The 24,735-nt window shown below is 40.4% G+C and overlaps 1 protein-coding gene across 1 annotated transcript in view; it reads left to right on the top strand.

The window, feature by feature from the left end:
* The window catches only part of cntnap5a (contactin associated protein family member 5a), a 47,112-nt gene that overhangs the window by 4,452 nt on the left and 17,925 nt on the right, over positions 1 to 24,735 (top strand). Inside the window, 8 exon segments of the mRNA XM_056755131.1 lie at positions 9,079 to 9,226; positions 13,522 to 13,725; positions 14,265 to 14,449; positions 16,379 to 16,522; positions 18,305 to 18,578; positions 20,319 to 20,462; positions 21,233 to 21,404; positions 24,610 to 24,716. Of these exon segments, the coding sequence (XP_056611109.1) occupies positions 9,079 to 9,226; positions 13,522 to 13,725; positions 14,265 to 14,449; positions 16,379 to 16,522; positions 18,305 to 18,578; positions 20,319 to 20,462; positions 21,233 to 21,404; positions 24,610 to 24,716 (1,378 nt within the window).

Here is a 24,735-nt window from a genome sequence, read left to right on the forward strand (position 1 = left end):
AGATCACATTCTATCTACAGTATTTGAATGAGGGAAGACAGATATTTCCAAAATCGCTGGCCAAAATAACAATTAAATAATTAATTTCCAACCAACATTTAAACCTGTCATAAACTGTCCCCTACTTTTGTTTCTTAAGCTAAATTTATGCTAAAAACACCTTTGTGATGTCACTCCAGCTTTTGTTGGAGTGGTTGGCAAGCGCCTCACTAAGCCCCACCTAATTGAATTATCAGTCTTTATGGCGCATCTTGTTAAAGTCGCCATGAAACGGAAGTTGCGATTTACTTCATTTCCGTATCGTGACATGTATCAGAGTGACATCCAAATGTCCAAATGTTGGGCGGGGGCATCGGGGCTTTATTTGTTGTAAATTGGGCCTGGGGGGAGGGCTAAAAATCCCTAGCCATTGGACAGTAGGTGTAGTCCTGCCTCTTTTTTGATGCTTACGTCATGTGGTTGTGGCACGGTAAGAGACACGACGGACACAAGACGGCAGATGAAACAACCCCGGAGGGGGAATTTATTACAATAATGAACCAATAATCAATAACCAATAAACAATGAGACAACCCGGGTTCTTGAAATCAGGAAACTGCCAGTCCATGCTCGAGCTCGCCTGACTCTTTAAAACAGACAAAGACACAGTATTAGGTGCGTAGGAGACCAGCCCCAGAGTGGCACGTGCACGTGGCTTATATGCCCGGCAGCTAATCGGCCTGAGGTGTAGGTGATCAGCATTAGCTGCCGGGCCGTTTCCTGGGCGACGCTGATCCTAGATCTGTACCTTCCGCCACATTCCCCCCCCAAGCATCGACCTGATGTTCCAGTATTCCGAAACGATAATAAGAGTGGGAGGGAAGTGTTACCTAACAGACCTGTCCAACCGGACCACATCCGCGACAACCCGTCCTCGTTGCCATTCGAGGCCCCGGCTCGGTGTCGCACCGTGAAGTGGAAGTCCTGGAGCGCAAGGAACCACAGGGTTACCCGGGCGTTGGTATCCTTTGCTCGGGCCATCCACTGTAAGGGAGCGTGGTCTGTGACCAGGGTAAAGGTTCGGCCCAGCAGGTAGTAGCGTAGCTCCAGGACTGCCCACTTCACGGCCAGGGCCTCCTTCTCTACTTCTGCGTACCTGGTCTCGGCCGGCGTCAGCTTGCTGCTTATGTATGTGTCGGGATGTTCCTCTCCTTCCTGGACCTGGGATAGGACTGCCCCCAGACCGGTGTCGGAGGCGTCCGTCTGGAGGACAAAGGGGCACTTGAAGTCAGGGGCGTACAGAACCGGTGACGAGATGAGGGCTCACTTAAGGGTCCGGAATGCTGTCTCCGCCACGGCCATCCATTTCAGGACATCTGGATGTCCTTTCTTCGTCAGGTCTGTTAGGGGGCTCGCTATCAAGGAGAAATGAGGGATGAAACAGCGATAGTAGCCCGCCAACCCTAGAAACGCACGCACCTGGGTCTTCGTGGTCCGCGGGACCGCTGACCGCACAGCCTCCACCTTCTTCTCCTGGGGTCTGATGAGTCCCCGACCGATCTGATATTCCAGGTACTTCGCCTCTGATATGATACATTTTCTCCTCCTTCCGACGTCCCGGCTGACAAATTCGATACGTTACCGGTCCCACGTTTTCGATGACAGAGTAAAGATACTGCCAGGATCCCAGGAACTTAGAATTTGCGTTGGGTACGAGGATGAGCACCCGCTCACCAGGTTGTAAGTCTTGTGCCTGAGTGGGACGGTCGTAGACCTTCTGCTGGGCGCTCTGGGCCTCGACCAAGTGTTGCTTCACCAAGGGCATCACCCGGTCGATCCGTTCTCGCATCTCCTTCACGTCATCTATCACCGTCCGATGTGGCGCTGGCTGCTGCTCCCATGCATCTCGGGCAATATCCAACAGGCCTCTGGGCTGCCGACCGAACAACAACTCGAAGGGAGTGAATCCGGTGGATGCTTGGTGAACCTCCCTAATCCCAAACAACACGTATGGTAATAAGAGGTCTCAGTCGCGCCAATCTTCGGCTATCACTCGCCTTAACATCCGCTAGAGGGTCTGATTAAACCGCTCCACCAGTCCGTCCGTCTGGGGATGGTACAATGAGGTGCGGAGCTGTTTAATCTTGAATATCTGGCAGAGGTCATTCATCAGCCGGGACATAAAGGGAGTACCCTATTCCGTCAAGATGGAGCTGGGGATACCCACCCGACTGAACATCATAAACAGTTCCTTCGCGATATTCTTCGTGGTGGCCTTGCAGAGGGGGATGGCTTCTGGGTATCGGGCGGCGAAGTCCACGATAACCAAGATGCGTTCATGGCCCCAAGAGGACTAGGCCCCAAGATCCATGCCGATCCGGCTGAAGGGTACCTCGATGAGGGCCATCGGAATCAATCGCCTGGGGGGCGGATGCCGAGGAGATTTGGCAGCTTTGACAGAAACGCCTCACTTCTGCATCAATCTCGGGCCAATGGAACCGATCCCTGATTCGTTGAGGAGTGTTCTGAGCTCCAAGGTGCCCCGCCATTGGATGTGAATGAGCCAGCTCAAGGACGGTCTCTGTCTTGGTCCTCGGCACCACGAGAAGGTGTTTGACTTCCCCCCGCCGCTCTGCGACACAGTAAAGTAAGCCGTTCTTGACCACGAAGTGGGGGAGAGGGTGAGGAGAGGGTGAGGCGCGGGAAGTCGGTCCTGTTCCTCCAACTCTCAAACTTGGCTCCAACAATGTTTTAACCATTCATCTTCCCGTCGTTCATGGCTAAAAGCTCCTCCTGCGGTGACCTGATGGAAAAGATCTTTACAAAGATATTTACATAAGGGGGGGTTCGGTTGGCAATCAGCCTCTCTTTCGCTGCCTGTGACCAGGAAGGCCCGCTGATGGTCCCTGGCTCTTGGCGCTCGACGTCTTTGGCGGCCCCCGTTACCCTGCTTCACCTGGAACGTAGTGGCAATCGGCCGCTCAAATCCCAGCCAGTCGCAGCCTAACACCACTGGGACCGGAAGATCCTGGACAATGTCCACCTCGATTGGCCATGTCCCCGGCTCTGCTGATATGGCCACCCGGCGGAATTGTACATTCCCTCTTCTCTCTTTTGTCTGCTCCAGTTGCGAGCTGCAGGATGATGAAACTGCGCAACTGTCAAAGTTCTTCGCTGTTATATTCCTCTAGGCTTGTGAAATGTGTTAATGGACAATCAGACTGATCAACAAATTATCTAGAGAAAGGTTTCAAATTACAAAATTACATTTCTTTTACATGCACAAGCTGTTTACTTCCTTTTATCTACACTGGCAAATCCATCATGGGGAATTTTTTCACATATGACGGTTTAAATACAGGTTAAAGTTTTAATCAACAATTTGTTAATCTCTGTTAAAAATTAAGTGATAGAAACGCAATTTGATTTCAAATAAAACTAGGATCAACAAACCCTAGATTAGTTCTAAACTCTGTTTATTTAATCCTTGTTTGTGCTACCCACCCATTTTTCATGATTTCATGGTGACTTTAATATTCATTATCTTTCTTTGAAATCATTTGTACGTAGTAAAATTTTGCTTTTAAACAAGATCTTTCCTCCTTTATGTTTAGCACACGTCCTTTTTAGATCATAACTTTTATGTTTGACGTTGTAAAAATTCCATAGCTTTTATATAATTGTAAAACCAATTATGCAAAGAGTCTGTTTTGTTGTTGTTTTTTGCCCAGGAGTAAAATTTGAAAGCTAACAAATCTCACAGCCACAGTTATGCATTTTCTCCTCCCTTTTGCTGAGATAAGCGAGACAGAGAAAGATGTTTACACAGCAACCTCCTTCAACGTCACATCATCACAAATTTTCAAGGGAGTCATCTTCAGTGCTAAAGTAAAAAAGATTGGACACAATGCATTTGATCAACAATTAATATTGAAGTCAAAGGAGCCATTCTTTTGCTGTTTTTGAAGCTTTGATTATGCTTTTTGGCTGTTCAACTATGGCTCTTCATGTTTCTAGTTTTGAAAAACGCTTTATAATCCACATATTTAAAGTCTATTGTTCATCATTGTCCCTCTTCTAACAAAACGACTGGATTTCTTCCGGACACCGGACTGATTGGGTCAGACTGGTTATATTAATTAACACCAATAACAGAAGCGTTAGTTTTGCATTTTCATATACGTTGGACATTAAAACAAGCAGATTCACTAGGAGACATTTCCAAGCAGGACTTCAAAGCATGTTTGATATAAGTTTTTAGAGGTATGCGTGCACACACACAATATCAGTGTATTACACAGAACAGCTTTCACAGCTTATGTTAAAGTAAGGGAAGATGTTATTTGACTGTTGGTTATCTTAGTATGCGTTTATCAGAATTAGTTTTACCAGCTGTAGGACTGTGATGAAAGTGAAAGTAATAAAGCGCGCTGCTCAGTCAAATGTTTTCAATCTCTGATAACCAAACACTACTCCAGCGGCTCTTCCTCTTCTCTAAGTAAGGTCTCGCCTCTTTTTTTGGCGTATTCCTCTGGGCAGAGGTTTTTCAAAAACTCGGAATAGTGACACCACGTACCCAGGAAGTAAAGGGCTGTTGCCGATTCAAGCCGTTCTCTGTAGTCCTTGAAATGCGAAGGCAATATCTCGCTTGGCATTGAACTTTGTCATTTTGTAGATATTGTTTATGCTCTAAGAACAACATTTCACACTAACTAAAGTTTGAAAAATGACCATCATGTGGAATAGCCGCATAAAGAAAAATCACTAATTTGTTGTAAGGCCTCAGTTAATGTGTACCTGAATTAGTGAGGAATACTAAATTGGCGTGAACTAAAGTAGTGAACGACCCCACCCATCTGCCTTCAATGAAATGTATGTCAGGGAAGGTTTTCCTGAAGGAAGGTGTGAATGGACTCCCCAAAGTGTCCGATAATTGCTCTCTCCAGCCTGCACTGCGGCTGGTGGTAAGTGTTTTGATCTGTTGTGTTTGCCATGAAATGAGAAAGCTTGCATGTGTGCGTAAGAGCAGGCAGAACAAGATCATCTTGTACAAGCTTGCATTTCTAGTGTATTAGGGACATATATCTTTAATCAATAAACGGTCATGGCAGACAAATTGCAATAAAGGATTAATTGCATGTAGTGTATTAGTTGGCCGTAGTCAGCTCATCAATCCCTGATAGCCACAGCGCCGGTGAACTAAATCTGACTCCAGCACTTCAAAAGCAGAATTATATGCATCAATTATATGCAAGTTTTCCTGACACATTTAGTTAGTAGCCTCTTTCTTCTCTCGTCTTGTATTGCCATCATGTCCTGGCGGGGAAACAGGATTCGCCTACGTTGACAGAAAATTGCTGAGTGCAAAGCTTTGTGAGGGCCTCTCCACGGTCATTTCTTCTCTCTTACAGCCCGTGGGCCTTTGAGCTACATGTCAGTCTTTGTCAGTTTTTTCTCCGGGCAGTGTAGGTCTGTGGCATGTAAGAACGTTACCATGAGAATTTCTGAGAGTGAATGTTAAGAGTGAGGATCTTCTCTTGAGAACGAGAACAGGAATTGAATTGCAGGACGTTAACTAATGTGACAGATGTTAACACTGACAGCTCAGAGTTGTTAGCCTGCCATAACATCCGGAAAAACCTCGCTGTGAAGAATTGCTTCTCTTTCAGGGCTGGAATAAAAGAAAGACCTTTTCTTTCTGTGTTACTGAAGAAGCTTGAAACGTGCATTATCTCGGAATCTATAGTGCACTATTTGGCATGAATGCAAGATCATATTTCTAGTTTGCTTAATCCATAATGGGCCCTGGTAGATGTGTTTTACTTCCAATAGTTTGATACAGAAATTATAGCACATTAGGTCACCTCTATTGAAAATACAAAGTGAGGCAGCTTACACTGTATGTAGGTATAACGTTTATCGCTAAGGTTTACAGCGACACGCTGGCACACAAGAATGTCTGAACGTTCCCCTTTTATACATGTGATTGGACGGACAGTATGACATGCGCAGGAACTAGTTAATCGGCAACCCATGCTGTTCATCCCACTACATGCGGATATTTGAGATTTAATCTAAATATTTGGATTTTTATAAATTATTTTCGGCTTCTCTTGGCTTCTCTTCTATGAAAATCTGGCAACACTGTCCCTTTAGCGAAGAGCTTGTGAGATCGGCTAGCTCTGTGTGAAAATGTGCGAAAGTGAAGACCTCTTTTCTTGCACCTTAAGAGGAAACACCTCAAATAGGCGTTTAAAGGCGTCATAAACAGCTAGTTGTGTCAGGATTACTAACGTCAAAAATTATTGACAATTTGCATATTATAGTCCAGTAATAACCTCCCTTAGGATAATCAGATCATAACAAGCAGATGTCATTGCTTCTTATTGACCTTTAAGTGCAACACATGTAATACATAACTGAAACTTATGCAATGGAATATGAGAAAGTTGAGTCCTGATTGTAAACTTGATGTGGAATTGGGGATGAAGGAGGCCAATTTTCTCCTGAGGAACGTGATGAGCTGCTGGTAGCAGAGTTCATTTTAAACAGAAGCTGAAGGTAGATGAGGATTAGCTGATGCGAGCTTGACTCAACCTGCCAGAACTGTATCTTCATGATTTGTTCAGTTCCGTTCACACGGCGTTTAGTTTTGGTTAATGCGGTTGTCACTAACTGTATTATTCTGGAGTTAATTCGGTTTTCACTCTGGTGTGTGTAGCCTACTGTGTGTGTAAAGAACAGAATAAAGCACTAAAAAGTGAAGTGTCAGCCGAATGTAAAATAATTAAACAAGCAACTGCAAAGCTCTCAGAATTGATAGAGTATATTTCTGTTATTGAATTCGCTGTCATCCGATCTAGGGTATGTTTTTGGCAGATTGTTTCATTTGAATAACCTATCAAAATCTTCATTATGCAGAGCTCATTTTTCTTTTAATCGCCTCTATCCAATGTACAGTATTTAATTTAAAGGATTACAGCTGCCAACAGCATCCAAATTGTTACTTCAACACCACGTTTCGTGTGCTAATTTCTTTATTTTTCTCCCTCTCCATCCATTCCTCCATTACACGGAGGCTTGAGCAGCCCCATAGGCAATCGATGAGAGTGTGAGTCATTTAGCTGTACCAGGTCCAAATCACAACCACAGAAGAACTTTGCTCTAAAAATGTTTTTTTTTTCATGCGTGTATCTCCTCTTTGCCCCGCCTCTCTGAAAACTCGCAAATCTTTAACAAAGCTCATTGCTCTGAAAAGCGAGGTGTGCTATGATGGGCCAGTTAACCAGTGCGCAGTGATTGGTCGAATACAGCAAGCGTGTGACGGAAATGTATTGCCTCTTACCATATTTGGAACATCAGGTTCAAAAGCAATTGAACTGATAGGTAGGCCCACCCTACTTGTCAAGTCTTGCGCTTAGCAGCTGCAATTAATACCTTTATGATGTTTCTTTGCACAGAATTGCAATTCAGAATGGAGCCAGAGAGGATGTCTGGAAAGAAAGAGACTGCTTGTCTCTCGTCTGGGGACAGTTTTCCTGTCTTAGCACTCGTTTAAAGATGGTCACAGAGGCACAGAGGTGGTGCTATCTGTGACACTCTCAGGTCCTTGTTTCTCCTGGGAGAGAGTCTAATTCATGTTTAGATGGGTTCAATGGAGAAAGCTTGCTCAAACAAACGGTCAACTGTCTGTTCTTGAAACATGACATAACCATGAACGTTCAGCAATGTTTACGATATTGTGACAAGTTGTCATTTAATAGAACACTCACATATCAAGCAAATTCTATTGTTTTTTTACCAGATTTACATTCAAGGCACACATACAAAACCTCCCCAGTGTAGCTCATCTTCTGCTAGCTGTTATTTATGATGTCTAGTGATTCTGGTTTAAGGGGAGTGTTGACTGGGGTTTAAGGGGAGTGGCGACTGGTGACTCACAGAAGGTGTAACAGTCGCAGACGTAAGAGGGCTGATGAAACGGTCTGTGGAGAGTTTATCATAACGGCAGCAGAGCACAGGAGCTTAATGAAAGGAGATGGAGGTCTAGCAGAAGTCAATGGAGGAATAGAGTTAATGAAGTGTGGAGTGGAGCTGTTTACGTGGGCAGCCTCCTACCAGGGGCATCTCCCCAGTCTCGGCGGAAGCTCCGCCGTGCCCTTGGGTCGAGGTGAACGGATCGGTAATTGGATGGATGTATTGTTGTTTTCTTTTTTCCTCTCAGAGGTGGAAAAAGAGAGAAGAAACTGCAGTCTGGGACAGGATCCTGTCGTCAGTGTGCTATCAGATGAGGAGTTGATGATGTCATTAGAAACGTGCTAATGCTCAGAAGTTTAAGAATGGAATATTAACCACTGTAGAAAAGAACTAATGAGATCTGGTGTATTTTTGTGCAGTCATGAGAAAAAACAGCAGAAAAGTAGAAAAATAATACAATATCCCACAGTTTTTTCCGAAATTTCGACAAGAGTAAAACAACATACATCAGACAAAACAGTGGACTTTAAATTAATTTTCAAACGTCAGATAACTTTGCTCCTTAAGGGTGAAATCTCTTTAGAACATCTTTCACAAATTCTAAAGCAGTGAGCTTGCTTATCTACAAATCTGTTATCCCTGATAGTTTTGGGAAGCGCTGTATTTCTTCCTCCGAGCCAGTGAGCAAGCAAAACAATGCTTTAAACTCATTACCATCATATTCTTGTTTTGCTGGCATCATAACAGTGTTTGTGGGCTGCTAGGATCTCACCAGGGAACGTGATGATATTGTTGTTGTTATTTATCACTGTCTCAGAGGGACATAGTCTATCTTCGAAAAAGTTGACATTTTCCCTTTATGATTCATCTATAACCATGTGGTGTTTTGGTCATCTGTTCTCATGTTCAACACGAATCGCAACTGCGAGTGAGTCAGACACAAATTACTGTCAAATTATGAACAGTAGCAGATGAAAATAAGTTGACATTTACGTAAACTGTTGAGGTCTTCAAAACAAATATTACTATTTTATTTTACCAAATCTGTGCAGTCTTGTCAATTACCACATTATCAAATGTTTATAAACAAAACTATTTTTACAATGTTTTGTCTGTTTGCAGAGGATCGTGGGTAATGTGAATCCAGACAGTGTGGTCCATCATAAAATCAGCCAGCCTATCAGAACCCGGTTCCTTCGCTTCGTTCCTCTGGAGTGGAGCCCCAGCGGTCGGGTGGGCCTCAGAGTGGCTGTGTATGGCTGTACCTACCGTGAGTGACAAACTTGCTTAAAATAAGTATTTACCATTTCAAAAATAATATTTTCCAGGTGCACTGTGAGACACGACAGGCACTTTTTCAGATATGGAGGAATTATACAGAAAATGGGAGTTAGTTGAAGTCACAGATTTCATTTGCCTTTATCTTAGTAATAAAAACAAAACAAAAGCATCCCAGATCTGATAGCAATTCACACTGTGCACATTTTACAATAACACAGGCAATAAAAGCGCTATGGCACAGTATATAAGGTAAAAGCATTTCCCATGATTCTTTCAGCAGATCTTCACAGCCGCTGTCTTTTGTCTTGTTTCAGTCATTTCCGCCAGGTGTTGAATCAAGGTCAGACAGATAATGCACTGCACGACAGCTGTGGTTTTTACTCAAGTGATTTTTAAAAAAGCTTGTTTGATGACTCTACATCTTCCAATAGCGAACTAAGCTGTCTAAATATCAGACACTCATCTGACCAGGCTTTTTAAGATAGAGTTTTGAAGCAAGAAGAATCAGATGGTGTATTACAGAAACGTTTATATTACACGGACATGGGTTATGTCTTGGATTTGAACGAATGTCTGCTTTGCTAATAAATGCTACTTAAAAGGACAGTTCTGTAATTTACTCACCCTTGAGTTGATCCAAATCTATATAAACGTCTTTGTTCTGATGAACACAGAGAGAGATATTTGGAAGAATGCTTGTAATCGAACACTTCTTGCCCACCATTTACTACCACGGAAGGAAAAACTACAATGGTAGTCAAAAGTTTCCCAAAACACAAGTCAATGGTGGCCAAGAACTGTTACAAGCATTCTTCCACATATCCTGCTCTCTCTTAATCAGAACAAAGACGTTTACACAGATTTGGAACAACTTGAGGGTGAGTGAATGAAGAATTCATTTTTGGGTGAACCGTTCCCTCTGTAATAGTGAACCACAGCCACCAAACAACATTTCATACAAAGCTTCAGATTATTCCCTAAAGAATCAAAATGAACATTAGCGGGGAAGCACTCATACCCTTACGGTTTTGTGAGTACAAAATATAACCTTACAGGAAGAGCAAAAATTTATTTTTAATTAGACATGATTTGACGGCTATTGCTCACTGGTAGTGCCGTGACTGCACCTAACAGCACAGATTAACGTGAGCCACATATCACATAATGGGCAAAATGCTAATGCTAATCAGCCAACTGCTGTGACAGTTGTGAACTCAAGCTGAACCTGCGAATGCTTCGGTACCCAAGTGTCATTATCTATAACTGTAAGATTGCCGTTTCCAGACCATGTTTTTCACAGCCAGCAGTTTCCTTATTTGACCAAATGGAGCAGTTGCCTATTATCCTAAAGGTCATTATATTCACTGTTGGAATCTATATGAGTCTTTTGAGTCTTTCTTCACTAATTTGAAAGAAGGCATACTTTAAAAACGCACTTCACTTCATTCACTCTCTTGCTCCTCTGTGGGCTGTATGGTTTTGCTTCATAACTAGTGACATCATACAGTAATGAGTTGAAATGCAGTAAAAGAGTTCTAGGAAACAAGTTTGAACAAACACAAAAAAGAAGATGTGGCTTTTGCATCTACACGACACCATTTTGGTCAGTAGGAAAGTCTTTTGACAAGAAGCAAATTTCTATTGGTTGCATTTTGTTGAAATGTTTGTGTTAAAAACTAAAAAGTGAAGTTCTACTGTACCAGTGTTGGTTACGTCATTCAAAGTGTACCAGTGTTGATACGTCATTCATCATTCATAACTTACAATCATGCCATTCCATCCATTAGTTATGCACAAACAAATCATTTTGTATAAAAATGCTGTAAATCAACAGAAATACAATTTAACCAGATATGATATGGTTTGCTTTCAATAGTGCTGCACTGTTTGTGTTATTTGACAATATTTTATTGCCAACCTGATGTAAATAAGGCTACAACACATATTGCTTTGTTTTTTAAAACAGTGTTATTTCTCAACCATAGATGGTGAATTGCAATTTAAATGTAGCCAAAGCTTTTTCTATTAATCATGGCAGCATTAATCCAGTGTATTAAATATTGTAGAACTGCATTATAACCAGGCAAATATCCAGATGCACAATGTAGTGGAGCATACTTTCTGAATTTATAAAAGCCATTTCAGGTGTCTGGTTTGCAGTCGGGAACCGATGCTATTGTCTCAGCAAAGTTTGCCAGATGCATGTGCAGTCTCCAAACGCACTTAGTCTGCAAGATGTGGAATTGCACCGTGCAAACTGCGTTCAGCTCAGATTTTTGTTGGCAGTTCGTTGATTTGCATACCTTATTTGTGAATCTGAAGCTGGATGCAACTGGCACAGTACGTGAAATAAACAACACTGTCAGTGGCCACAGTTCTTTTTTGGTAAATTCCCCCCTGAGCTGGTGTTCAAGAGTGAAACACACAGAGCGAAAGCTTATTGCTTATTTTATATCTCATATTGTTTACAGGATGCCATTACAGTATATTGCTGCTTTATGATATAGATTATATAGCTTTCCTGTGGCTCAGTGGTTGGGGCATGGCACTAGCATGCCAAGGTCATGGGTTCAATCCCAGGGTATTACACATAGTCAGGAACAAATGTATAATACACTGCAATGTAAGTTGCTTTGGATAAAACTGTCTGCCAAATGTAATTGTAAAATGTTAACTGAATTTTCATATCGTCACTGTTGGTCTGACACCTTATATCTCTATTTTTTTATATAAAAAAGAAAATTTGACATACTGTGCTTCATTATTCAAAAAAGTGCAGTGTTTTTTTTTTTCATTTCACTTCGTGGTAGTTTTGGAGACAAGAGCTGTCATTCTGACTGCAATGATATCAGGTCAGTCATTTTATATGTGGAACCCACCCCGAGAAGTAAATTAATATGCAATATATTAGCATATTAATATGATTTATATATTGTTGACACGTTTGTTTAACTTGTCAATCTGCAGAATAATGTTAAATATAAAGCAAGACTAACCTGTAACCATGTTAATACCAGTAACAATTGTAACTAGCTGACAGTTCCACCCAAGAATTGAGAACCTGAAGGACTCGGTGTTGTATCTGTCTTTCAATTCCTCCCTGATGCCATTAAAGATTTGCCATATCATCAAGATTTATATACACAGGTCTGGATAGATGGCGTTGCAGTAGTTTGTTTTTACAGTCTGTTTATCTAGGCTGAAAACACGCAACAACCTTCCAATGTCTCTTGTGAAGCCAACATAGAAGTGACTTAAACTCCAGTTCATCGACTGGCCGCTAGAAGCTGGCTCCAAAACAAAGCAGAATCTCATCGAGCCCCATGTTAAAATGCCAGCTTAAAAAAAAGCCTAGTAAAAAAAACAATGTTTCTCTATATAGCTAATTTTACCCTTCATGACATCTGTGAGAAGGGTGAATATTTTAATAACCTATTTAACTTATATCAAGCCTTAGAATTCAGCAAAATAGGTGTGTGGCCACTTGGGGGACTAGTAGTTTCAGCAACCATGCGCCTCAGCTCCAACTACGTCCCACCTCATTGCCCATTTTTTTTGATTGTCCTGGAAAGACGCGTTGCTTAAATGCCAATGGCTGGCTCCGCCCACTTTAAGCTTCAAAACAGCTCATCAGAAACCTACGGGTGACGTCACAGACACTATGTCCATATTTAATACAGTCTATGGCTAAAAATAATGAAGTCAAGGTTGCTGAACCAAATAAGTATCCAAAATGTTATTCTCTGACATAAGCTTACCAACAAACTTACAGGGTCTATAATGGCCGGATTCCATTCATTCCAAAATTGTAAACAATATAAATATATGCTTATAACATCTCTCCATGCCCATCATCCTTTACTTTTTTGCTGGCGTTGATGTCAGCCAAAACATTTAAACTTCAGTGAGTTTTTCCTTTAGCCTACAGCATAAGCAGTTTAGCAAACTTCATTTTCTCTGTTGCTTTTGAATGTTCTTACCTTATTTAGTTTCAGCATAATACAGGTCATCTTGCTGATTGCATTTTAAATATTCTCATCACCATTTAGAGTGAAACAATTCTCCAGCCATTTTCTTCCAACCTCAGAATCCATAAGACTGCTGTAATTCCATGCAGACCATGTCATTTACACGACATCCCTTACGTGAAATCATAAAATAGGACAGTAATGGAAATTTCTAAATTGTCTATTGTTCTGCTCACTATTGTTTCTTTAATTCTAAATTAAATGAGAATTTCTTTAATGGATAAAAAAGTAACTGCTTAATATCACATGTCTGTAGGATCATATGTGGCAGACTTTGATGGCAGAAGCTCTTTGCTCTACCGATTCAACCAGAAGTCAATGAGCACGGTGAAAGATGTTATATCTCTGCGATTTAAGAGTCGACAGGCGGAGGGTGTTTTACTGCACGGAGAAGGCCAGCGAGGGGATTATATCACTCTGGAGCTACATCGTGGCAGGTTGGCCTTGCATCTAAACCTAGGTGAGTTACAGTAGGAGTTAAAGAGATAAAATATTCAAATTTTCATTAAATCAGCATTTCTAGATGTATTGTGGCCATTCCAATCCAGTGTCTGTTGAATTTTAACAAAATCAAACCTCTGGAGTGATCTAAAGTCAGCAACCAGCAATGTGAAAGACTAACAGCATAACAAGTCACATGTTAACTGTGCTAAAAATAAAGTTTATAATAAATACATTTTATACTTTTCCAAAAAACTTGTACATATATTACTGTTGTATTGCTTAAAGTGAATATGAACTTGTTATCTTGTTAATCTTGTTAATATTTTATGTCAGAGAAAAGTATCTTTTCAGTTCTTTTACCCGTTTTCTGAAAATGAATGCAAATAGAAACAATATTTTTCATTTGAAAATTGTTAGAAATATTGTTAGTAGTTCAAAGAATGAAACGATCATTTACCGAAACATAAACCTATAAATAATACGTTTAGAAAAGCGATTTTGAAACGGCTTCTTATTTTTTTTCCACGGCTTATGATGACACATTGTTATTGTTAGATGACAGCAGGGTGAGGTCCAGTAGTGCTCGAATGGTGGTCACTCTCGGAAGTTTGCTGGATGATCTCCACTGGCACTCTGTTCTGATCGAACGCTTTAACAAGCAGGTTAACTTCACTTTGGACAGACATACTCAGCACTTCAGAACCAGGGGTGATGGAGATTCTTTAGAGGTTGACTATGAGGTAGGTCTCAGACACTCCTACTTTTCCTCATTGTGGAAATTGGATATGATTAAAGTAGCATTCATTTGGTGACAGAGGTGTTTCTCCTGAAACATGGAAGTAGTAACATGGTAAATATATTTACATGGTCAATGCACGTAAAGGAATTTAATCAAATGCAAGCTGATACTTTTTTAAGAAACAAATTCCCTCTGTCCAGTTGTCTGAAATGTGCAGTAAATGTAAATAATTTGAATTTTGAATAACATCCGGATATGAAAACCTTGTGTCTGAAGAAATGTGTCTACAGTATAACAATATTAGTGCAAACTAACAGCCACGAGTTATCAGAGTAACCATTGAAAATAAGAGTTATGAGTAGGAGTTGAGTATTCTCTTTATGGCACAGGTTTGGGTTCTTCGGAGCCAAAGAAAAAGCCTCGGGATACAAAACGACAAGAAAATACTTTATATATCTTTAAGAGGAAAATTCAATGTTCATAAATCTGCTGTGATAGAGGATCTGCTTCCTCACATATCAGTGTTTCCCCAGCATACCGATCGCTGTTCCAGAGGCAGACATACAATAGGAGGCAATTGCCATCAGTAGAGCAGTGATGAGGTGAACCTGAAGTTAATAGCCCCATAACGGCCTGAAGTACACCTCCCTCCCACCAATGAGAAAAGGCACTGCTCTATGTATGTAAAAGGTGCCCTCGAGATCCAGGGAGGACGTGACCTAGCTTAGCTGCCACTGAGACAACAACAGCCTGGTCCTGCATCTCTGGACCTGACCCCAACCACATAACACACAACCTGACCTTCACTTTCCCCACCGTCGACAACCCGGCCTGCTGTTTCATGCTTACCCATGGGCTCTTTAATGCATGTTTAATTGTTTTAAAATAAAAGTCCCACCCATCCTGCTGTTTGTTTTTAGCCTCCCAAAGCATTTTGTGATAAGCACTTACCCAGAATGAAAACTACTGTCCTTCGTAAATGAATGTTGCTTAACTTCTTGACTTTGACAAACTAGTTGATGGTTGATTTAAAAATGTACCACATTTAAAGTTTTGCAAAAATTTGGAAGTTTACGTTTGCCCAAGGGCAAAAATTGCTTATCCAAGAAAACCTCTTTTTAAAAATTCAGTGTAGTTTGGAAATACCCTGCAGATGTACTGGACTGTATTTCTGACAGAAAAATAAATTCTGGGCTGTATCCATACATTTTATGGAACTGTTGCAGATTGTCCATACGTGAGATGAAGCTTTATAGAGCGCAGCTCAAGCAGCGTGACAACAATCCCACAAAACAATATATACTACTGAATAGCTGAAATTTCACATTTGATGGAGCCAAGTCAGGTCCTGACCTTAAACTCATTTAAACCGTGTGGTATGACCTCAAGTGAATGTCAGACAGCCTAAATTCCAAAGACCTGTGGAATGTTTATTTTCCTGAGAAAATGCTTCAAAAAACAAAATCAAGTGTTAAAGAATGACCACTATACATTTTGTATGTCATAGACTGTTGTTTTTCTGTGAATATGAGCAGGGCTGTTAGAGGAAAAATGTTCAGTCTGTGTTTGGTTTTCTTGCTGTCTCAATAATGTGGATTTTGATGGATAAAAAAATCGCCAATGACCTATAGACGGGACTGTATGTCTATCCCTCAAAGACCCATTTTCATGAATAAAATGTAATATGTCCTCTTGCCCTACTAAGGTCTTTTGATTGTATAAATGAAAATTAACTTTTACATTAATTCACGGCTACAGATAACAACTAAGGGTCAACAGACCATTTCTCCTCAGAGATCCTTAAATCCCTCAATGAAGCTCAGAGCTATAAGCAGGAACATATTGGATATTTTGTGGTATATTAAATATGCTAAAAAAAGTTGAAATGAACCTTGTTTTCTGATGGATTTATTTTGTTCTTTGTATAAAGCTAAGCTTTGGAGGGATCCCTCTGCCTGGTAAACCTGGCACCTTTATTCGACGTAACTTTCATGGCTGCATGGAGAACCTCTACTACAATGGAGTCAATATCATCGACCTGGCAAAGCGGCGAAAGCCTCAGATATACAGTGTGGTGAGCAACTTGTCTCATACATTATGCACTTATGCATTTTTCTAATTGAATAGTTTACGGTAAATTTCTGCACTTACACATTTACTTATATCAGTTCATAGTGCATAAAAAGTTGACTTTTTAAGTTTGTGTATTGGTTGGGAATGGAACCCAAAATCTTGCTGTTGGCAGATTCCGTCATACTTTGTCGCTTAATTTTCAACAAGAATCCTTCAAATCGTTCACAAGCAGTTCTATCTTTGTTGTTTCAAGTTTTTTCACACCTTTACTTTTGTCAGCCTTCACAACTTCCCAAATTATGTTTTTGTGTCACATTCGACTAGCTGTTAAAACGTTAATTGGCAGGAAAAGTAAGATGCCTTAAAAAATGATAACATTCCTGTTACTTTGTCAAAAATACTTTGACAAAACACCCTGTGTGAATCACTTCAGAGGAAAAATGTATTCAGCCAGGCCATGTAAGAAAACAAACATACTTACGCGTAACACAGCTCAAGGCTGTCGGGTCCGTAGAAGATTCGGCGAGGCCTCAGTTCAGCGATCTGGTGTCTTTACAGCCCCATGGCACAGGGATCAATGAGGTGTTCACCTCACACTGCAGTAACCTTTTCACGCTTATGTGAGCTTCTGTCCTGCGGATGTGCTCTCAGAGCCTCTGTTGCTCTCCATGGAGCTGCGCTGGTGACATTTATCTAGACCGCCTGCTGCCTTTGTGGGTTTAGCCTGTCTGGTTCCCAACCTCTCCAATTCTCCTGTGTCTCTTCAGCTTGTTTCATGTTGCTTATCCTTGTCTCACGTTGTGGTTCCAGCTTTCTCACCATTGCTAGAGGGTTTAGCTGCCATGTAACTGCAAACGTGATTTTAAACCTTTGGCTAAACCTTGGTTTGTTTTGACATTGGCATTAATTCAGTATGACAAATACAACATGATAATGATCCTGAGGAAATCCATGAAAATGTATTGCTATGGCAGGGGAAATTTCACATTTAAAAAAAACCGAGTCAGGTTGCGACCTTATACTCATTGAAATGTTGTGAAGTGACCTGAAACCAAGCATGTTAGACAGAAAAACCAATGACCTGAGGCATGTTTATTTGCTACAGAAACGTTTATGTACTCCAGTTTATTTTGTGTATATCAATCTATAAATCCATTTCTTCTTTTAAAAAGTGCAGAATAAACTATGGACAAATCCATCTGTTGATTTAAATTAACCTAGAAAATGTCCATAGAGTCTTGGGTTGACACAGTCTTGCTCAAAAAACCCCAGCATGGGTTGATTTAGATGGTATATACTGTATGAAAACGTTTAATCATTTACTCATCCTCATATCATTACAAACTTGTATTACTTTGAATATAATACAAAAGAAGCACAATACAAAAGAATATAACAACATTGGCCCACATTGACTTGCATGGACATAAAACCCTCATTTCTCAAAATATCTTCTTTCATCTATCAAGACAAGAGTCATACACAGGTTTTGAATGACATGAGGGTGAATAAATGATAAAATCATTTGTATTTTCGGGTAAAGTGTCCCTTTAAATGCAATGGTTGGGTTTGTCTCTATTTCACCGAACTATGAGTTAAAACAACCCAGCTTTTTTTATCACTCGGTTATACTCCAAAAGGTCCCTTCGGTGTGGCAAACTGAGGTACCGCTCATTATGCTTCGTGTATCGTTTCATTTTTACATTACAAGTGGGTCATGTGTATCCAGATTGCAGTGCCGTTGGTCATTCCCTGCTTTGGCTTTCTCTCTCTCTTCTCACAGGGCAACGTGACCTTTTCCTGCTCTGAGCCGCAGCTGGTGGCAGCCACATTTCAGTGCTCCAGCAGCAGCTTTCTGTCGCTGCCAGCACCTGCACCGGTCCTGGAAGGCCCTTCAGTACGCTTGCAGTTTCGTACGTGGAACCCTGACGGCCTGCTTCTATCCAACCCACTGATCTCCGGTCAGGAGCCTTCGTACTTGATTCTTCAGATCAGCAGCGGGCGCCTCCGCCTCACACATCAGACGGCATCTGTGAAGATGTCAGAAGTGTCGGCGGGTGAGGAGCTCAGATTTTTCTCCTTTAGCTTGGTTTTATTATGCTAACTCACTACACTCTAAAAAATGAGAGAGTTGGGTCAAAAAGTGTGTCTAACCCAACCGTTGGGTTATAATTCAACCTACTGTGGGTACTGTGTACCATTGTTGGGCCAAATTGAAATAATTTTCTGGGATATTTTAAAGGTCCAGTGTATGACATTTGGTTGAATCTAGCGCTGAGGTTGTTAATTGCAACCAAGGCTTACTCTACCCGTCCATCCTCCCTTTCGAAGCACTACATGCTCTTTAGAGCATTTTGTCCATTTAGGGCTACTGTAGATACAAAATGGCAAATTCCATGTAAGGGGACCCACAGTGTATGTAGATAGAAATAGCTCATTATAAGGTAATAGAAATATAATGTTTCATTATGTAAGGTCTTTATGCATTTCTGAAGACATAGTTATATACATTACATTGAGTTTCTGTCAGTAGATTTTCCAAAAAATTACACATTGGACCTTTAACCCAGCGGTTGGGTTCGTACCTTTTTGACCCCTTGATGGGTCAAAAATAACCCAATATTTTTAAAGAGTGCACTTTTTGCAGGTACATGGTGAAAAAGATGTAATTTCCACGACCAGACTTTGCCCTCTGAACACTGGATTGTTCTAAAGTTTATCGGTAGCACGTTCTCCAAATTATGTAATTTATGTAGTGTTTATTCTTTCAAACACTCAATCTTTTTAACATGCGGCCGGCATATTGTAAGCTGCATAAAGCTTCTGCAAGTGACATGGAAATGATCAAATGCTAGAATTGTCACTTTTATCCAGGCATGACATACTGTAGCCACCAAAATTACTGCTTTGAAGGAGTTTAATTGGAAAGGATTCTCACTTTCAGCAATTACATGCACAAAGTGATCAAGGGTATAAATGTCTCTCTTTTTCAATTAAGCCAGCCAGGCAATTCAGAGACATCCTATTACTTACAGAGCACAGGATGATACACCGTTTCCCCAGCGCTTTAAACCAATGAAATGCATCAAAAAAACAAAATCTTTTGTATAGAAGTCAATATAGCTTATCTCTCCAGCTACAAAGGCTAAAAGTTACATTTTTGTCTAGCATGCTGGACTGGAGATCAAGGTCAAACATGCATGCTGGACTAAATAAGATTAGTGTCTCAGATAGACAGGTGCAAATTTCAGTCTAACCCGATGTTTGACAGTGATTGACGCTTAGTAGGGGAAAAAGGGCAAACTCCATCTGCTTTTCAAGGCTAGACCCTGTTAAAGCTGCTGTTTTCCTTCCTTAAACCTTTTTTTGTCTAACGTCATCGGAACATTGACTGAAATAGAGGGTGTGGTAATTACTGATATAGAAGAAGAGGAGCAATGGAGCTCAAAAGACAAAACAGATGGCGGCACAGGGGAAGCGGCTGACACACAGTGGCCGCACACAGCTTGGGCGCCCTTCATTTGTAATGGCCGGAATTAATTAAATCAAACCTCAAAGAATTTATCTTCGGGGATGGGGGGCGGTTTTTGCAAGCAGATGTTTTGATGCCACTTTGTATTGTGTTTTAAGTTTTGTTTCAATTCTTGTTACACACTGCTTGTTTTCTCGAAAGGCTTTGCGCATTTGGTTTAAGTGCCAACTGCGTGAAATGTTGCACTAAAAGGTTTTCTATATATTACAAACTCTAGCAATGTGTTCGTTAAAACAGGATACATAGTGTTTTTTCTGATTGACAGGCCAGAGGGTGAATGATGGCTTGTGGCATTCAGTGAGTCTCAGCTCTAGAGGTCTACAGATCATCATGACTCTGGACAATGAGCCTGCATCCACCATTCAGCTGAAGAATTACCTGGAGCCAAACGGAAAACAGTATTTTGGAGGTAAAATATAGTGTGTAAACATCTCCAGGCGGGATCCAAAGACCATTGGTAATTACTTCTGCAGGCACGATTAACAGAGTCATTTGTATTCTTGTAAACTTGATGGATTATAATCAACTCAATGTCAGTGAGTTGCCTCACATTATTCACAACATTCATTCCCCTGGGCAACAAACACACTTAAAACTTATTTTAATAGTGAAGGATGAACTTGTAGTATTTTGTTTTCATTCATATATGAAATAAATAAATAAATGTATAATGACATATTCTACAAGGTCATAAGTGTTAATGTTAAAGTCATTTAAATTATATATAGACAACTATTCATTTTCAAATTTTATATTTTTCTTATATACGTACAAAATAATATGCACAGTACACAGACATAGATTATTATAAACACAAACTTTTATTCTTGATCCGATTAATTGCAATTTATTAACAGCCCGAGAGTATTTATCCTATTATAAATGAAAACTACTGTAACTTGAAATCTATAATCCATCCTATCCTTAAACACATATTATTTGCTTAATTTTTATGGCCACAGCAATATTGATTCTCCTAATAGCAATATTGATTCTCCTAATTATTCTCATAATTAGATGTGACTTTTACAACGGGGTTCATAATTGTGTAACCTTGTATACAAATAAAACATTTTCATATGTGCATTTAAAGGGTAATGAAACTAATAAATTACATATTTTGTACATGTTTTGTTGTCCATTCATCCTAAAACTCACATTTTTTAACTGTTTCTTTAGGATGTCCTGCATCCCACAATGATTCAAGCTGCTTGAATCCCACAATAGCCTTTCAGGGTTGCGTTAGGCTCATCTTTGTTAACAACCAACCAGTTGATCTCATGTCAGTTCACCAAGGCCACCTCGGGAGCTACAGTCACCTGCAGTTCGACTTATGCGGCATTCGTGACAGGTGCAGTTTTCTTCACTGTTTATCAATGAGTCAAACATCATCATAAGCCAGATTTTTGCTCCCATTGTACATTACCACCAAAATACACACAGAATTTTACTGTGTTTGCTGCAATGTGAAAACATTCGCCAGTCAAAGCTTTGTCATTTGAACCTCAGCATGGGCTAGTCGAGCTAGACTATTGGCAGAGTCCTAATTATAACTGGAGGAAGTTCATTTGTACTATCACTTAGGTTAGCGGTCCACTAACAAGCTCAGCGCTGCGTTCTGCACTTCTTCTCATTACCACACACTGGAATCAGAAGCCTCATCGACCCAGAATTACATGACCCCTGCGGTATCTCAGGTCTGCTGGGGCCCGCATAGATGAGGGGAGATTTCTGCTTTCGTCTCCTTATTAACTTATGTGGAGTAAACAAGATAAATGGCAGGATTGCTTGCTGGATGGTGTTCTATTTTAAAGATTGCTTTGGCGGCCCGAGATTGTGTTGTCTGGGATTGCATGGACAAAACCCAAATGCAGACAGATTTCAGCACAGCATCTTCAAAACATAAAGGCCAGACAGAAAAGCCTTTGAATCACCAACCTGACTGACTCAAAACAAAAACCTAAAGGGGGAAACAAGAACATTATAAAAAAATCTAACCAAAAGCACCAAAAACAGATTTGACTTATAACCAACGCTTGGCAACGCTATGGTGCTATGAGCTATTGACTTTACCTAAAACGGCAACATACATTGACCCCTTTAGGTTGAATTTAGAAAAGAGAGAATTATTATGTTAGATTAAATGTGAGTTGTACAGAAATAAAAAAATATATATATGATTTTAGATTATTACTTATTGCTTATTACTTACTCAATATGTCTAATTGCTTAAGATTTCTATTCAAATGTCTATAACTCTGTTAGTAGGCCTGTATATTTTCAGAAATTGATACGCAACCATCCACACCATTTTATTTCAACCAGACCACCGCGTTGGCTTTCATTCAGTCTCTCGATATGTTTTTATTTGGCAGGGACATATCCCGCCGGCTTATCTGAGTGGGGGCATTTTATTAATAGTGAACTTGTATGAACATGACAAGACCCCTCCATCAGTGGCAAGCCTAAATCATTCATGAGCAGCTGTCATAGTCTGAGGACCTCCGCTGTGAGCTGTGTGACAGATTTTGAGAGGCTGCCAGAGGGCAGACCGCTGCCGGCAGCTAGACGAAACCTTTCTTACGTCTTTGGCCCTCTGTATCCCGCCTCAGACTGGGTCTCTGATAATCAAGTGCCAAAATAGCTGACCCCTACTACGCTTTGTCCTATTTCTGGTTTCGGATGTTGTCGCGGCTGCTTCTCCATAGAAACGTGTTCATTATTTTGCATGGCACATTTATTTTAAATTTTAATGAAGTCTTACTGGAAGACCTTTTAATCTTTTTTTACAATGCAGACCTTGTTATTGTCTAAAGGTGGTGATGCATGGGTGGTCGTTTCGATGTGCTTTCTGCAAATGAGCTGCTTGAACTGATCAAACATGTTTGTCTGCATGTGTTTTTAAAGCTCTGTGCTTCTCATTGGTCATTAATTCTCATGTTATTAATTTGATAGATGGTTTATTTCACCTTTGAATTACAGACATTGTCTTGCATTGCCTAAAACAGTAAAGTGATAGTTCACCCAAAAAGAAAATTCTGTCATTAATTACTCACCCTCAAACCTGCATGACTTTCTCTCTTTCACATAACACAAAATAAGTTCTCCGCCTTATGTAAACGCCCCGGCACCCATTTACTTATAGGGCCTTATGTATTGACACAAAACCAATGCATCTGAATAGATGCTGTCGCTATTTGGTTAACAATATAAGTAAACGATGACAGAATTTTCATTTTTGGGTGAACTGTCCCTGTGACATTGCTCAAAATATTAAAGGTTAATGTAGTATTAACGTGATTCTTTCAATATGTGGCCTAAGGACACTTATACTGCATCAGTTAAAATCACAAATAAACGTCCGCCGTCCATCACCCATTTAATACAAGCGCAGCGTGCCCTGTTACTTTCCACATCACAAACCTTACAACAAATCTTCAGGTCATCGACTTTTACTTTAAACACGTCCCTCTTCACCGACAACCTCCATCGCTAAAACTTCACTGGGCGGTTTATTGCTACGAAGCAGTTCTAGCATAATTTTATGGTCCAGCAAAGCCCTGCTTCCAAGCATGACTAGAAATAGCACAGAGGTAATGAAATCATCACCTGAAACAGTATCCAGCCTGCAGTTGACTCTCCCTGTAGCGGTTAATGGCTGTTTGAATGGCTATATTGTACGTCGAGGCCTCGTAAAGCGGCTCTTCGGGGACCAGACATGCAAACCGAGCTGAGTGAAATAATATATGCAGGCTTAAAAGGCTGGTAATTGTGAAAGTTAAGCAGACGAAATTAAAGTGCTATTAATCAGCACGTCTCTGGAAACGTCTGACAAACATGGATTTGTGTATTAGTTTATCGACAGGCAGTTTGTGATGTTAAGACTCAAGCGTTCATTTTACTGTTGAGGTTGAATAATCTGAAATTGTCTCCAACTGAAATCCTAAATGAATGATCATTTTCACACTGTAAAATAACATCGATGTATTTAATAAGTGCTCTGTGCTGGCGAGTTAAGATGGCGTGATATTTCTCTGACTGCCTGTTTAAGTCATTGTTGAGGTTTTCAGATACTTTAACTTTCAGTATATTTTTATTCATTTACAAGCTAAAAGGATTTCCTTGTTGCAGATTATTCCTATAAACTATCGTGGCTTTGAAAAGCAAAGTACCTCTTGGAATGGAAATGAGTTTTCTCCAGTCAGGCGACTGACACGGCAATCTGATGCTCTCTGACATGACTTCAAATATTATTTTTACTCTTTTTTATAAATTAGAGTCAGTTGCAGTCGATATAAAATATCCTTTATTTTTTATATTATTTTTATATATTTAATATTCACTTTTCTATATTGACTAATAGACTGTTTTACTGTGTCTGTCGCTGTCATCTGACATTCATTTAAATTTGACTTAAAAAATAATTTGTCTACATGTATTTGGCTTTAAATCATTTGATTGTACTCGGTTTGTTCCCGTTTATTTAAAACTGTATCAGCTTTCGACCAGAATTGCACAATTCCTGATACCTCTGTATATCTCTCGTCCTCTGTCAGGTGTCTCTATAATTTTTGTGAGCACGGTGGCCGATGTTCTCAGACGTGGTCATCGTTCTACTGCGATTGCACTGGTACAGGATACACTGGAGCTACATGCCATAACTGTAGGTCTGCGCAATGGAT

This window comes from Triplophysa dalaica, chromosome 8, assembly GCF_015846415.1.
Source record: "Triplophysa dalaica isolate WHDGS20190420 chromosome 8, ASM1584641v1, whole genome shotgun sequence".
Classification (NCBI taxonomy): domain Eukaryota; kingdom Metazoa; phylum Chordata; class Actinopteri; order Cypriniformes; family Nemacheilidae; genus Triplophysa; species Triplophysa dalaica.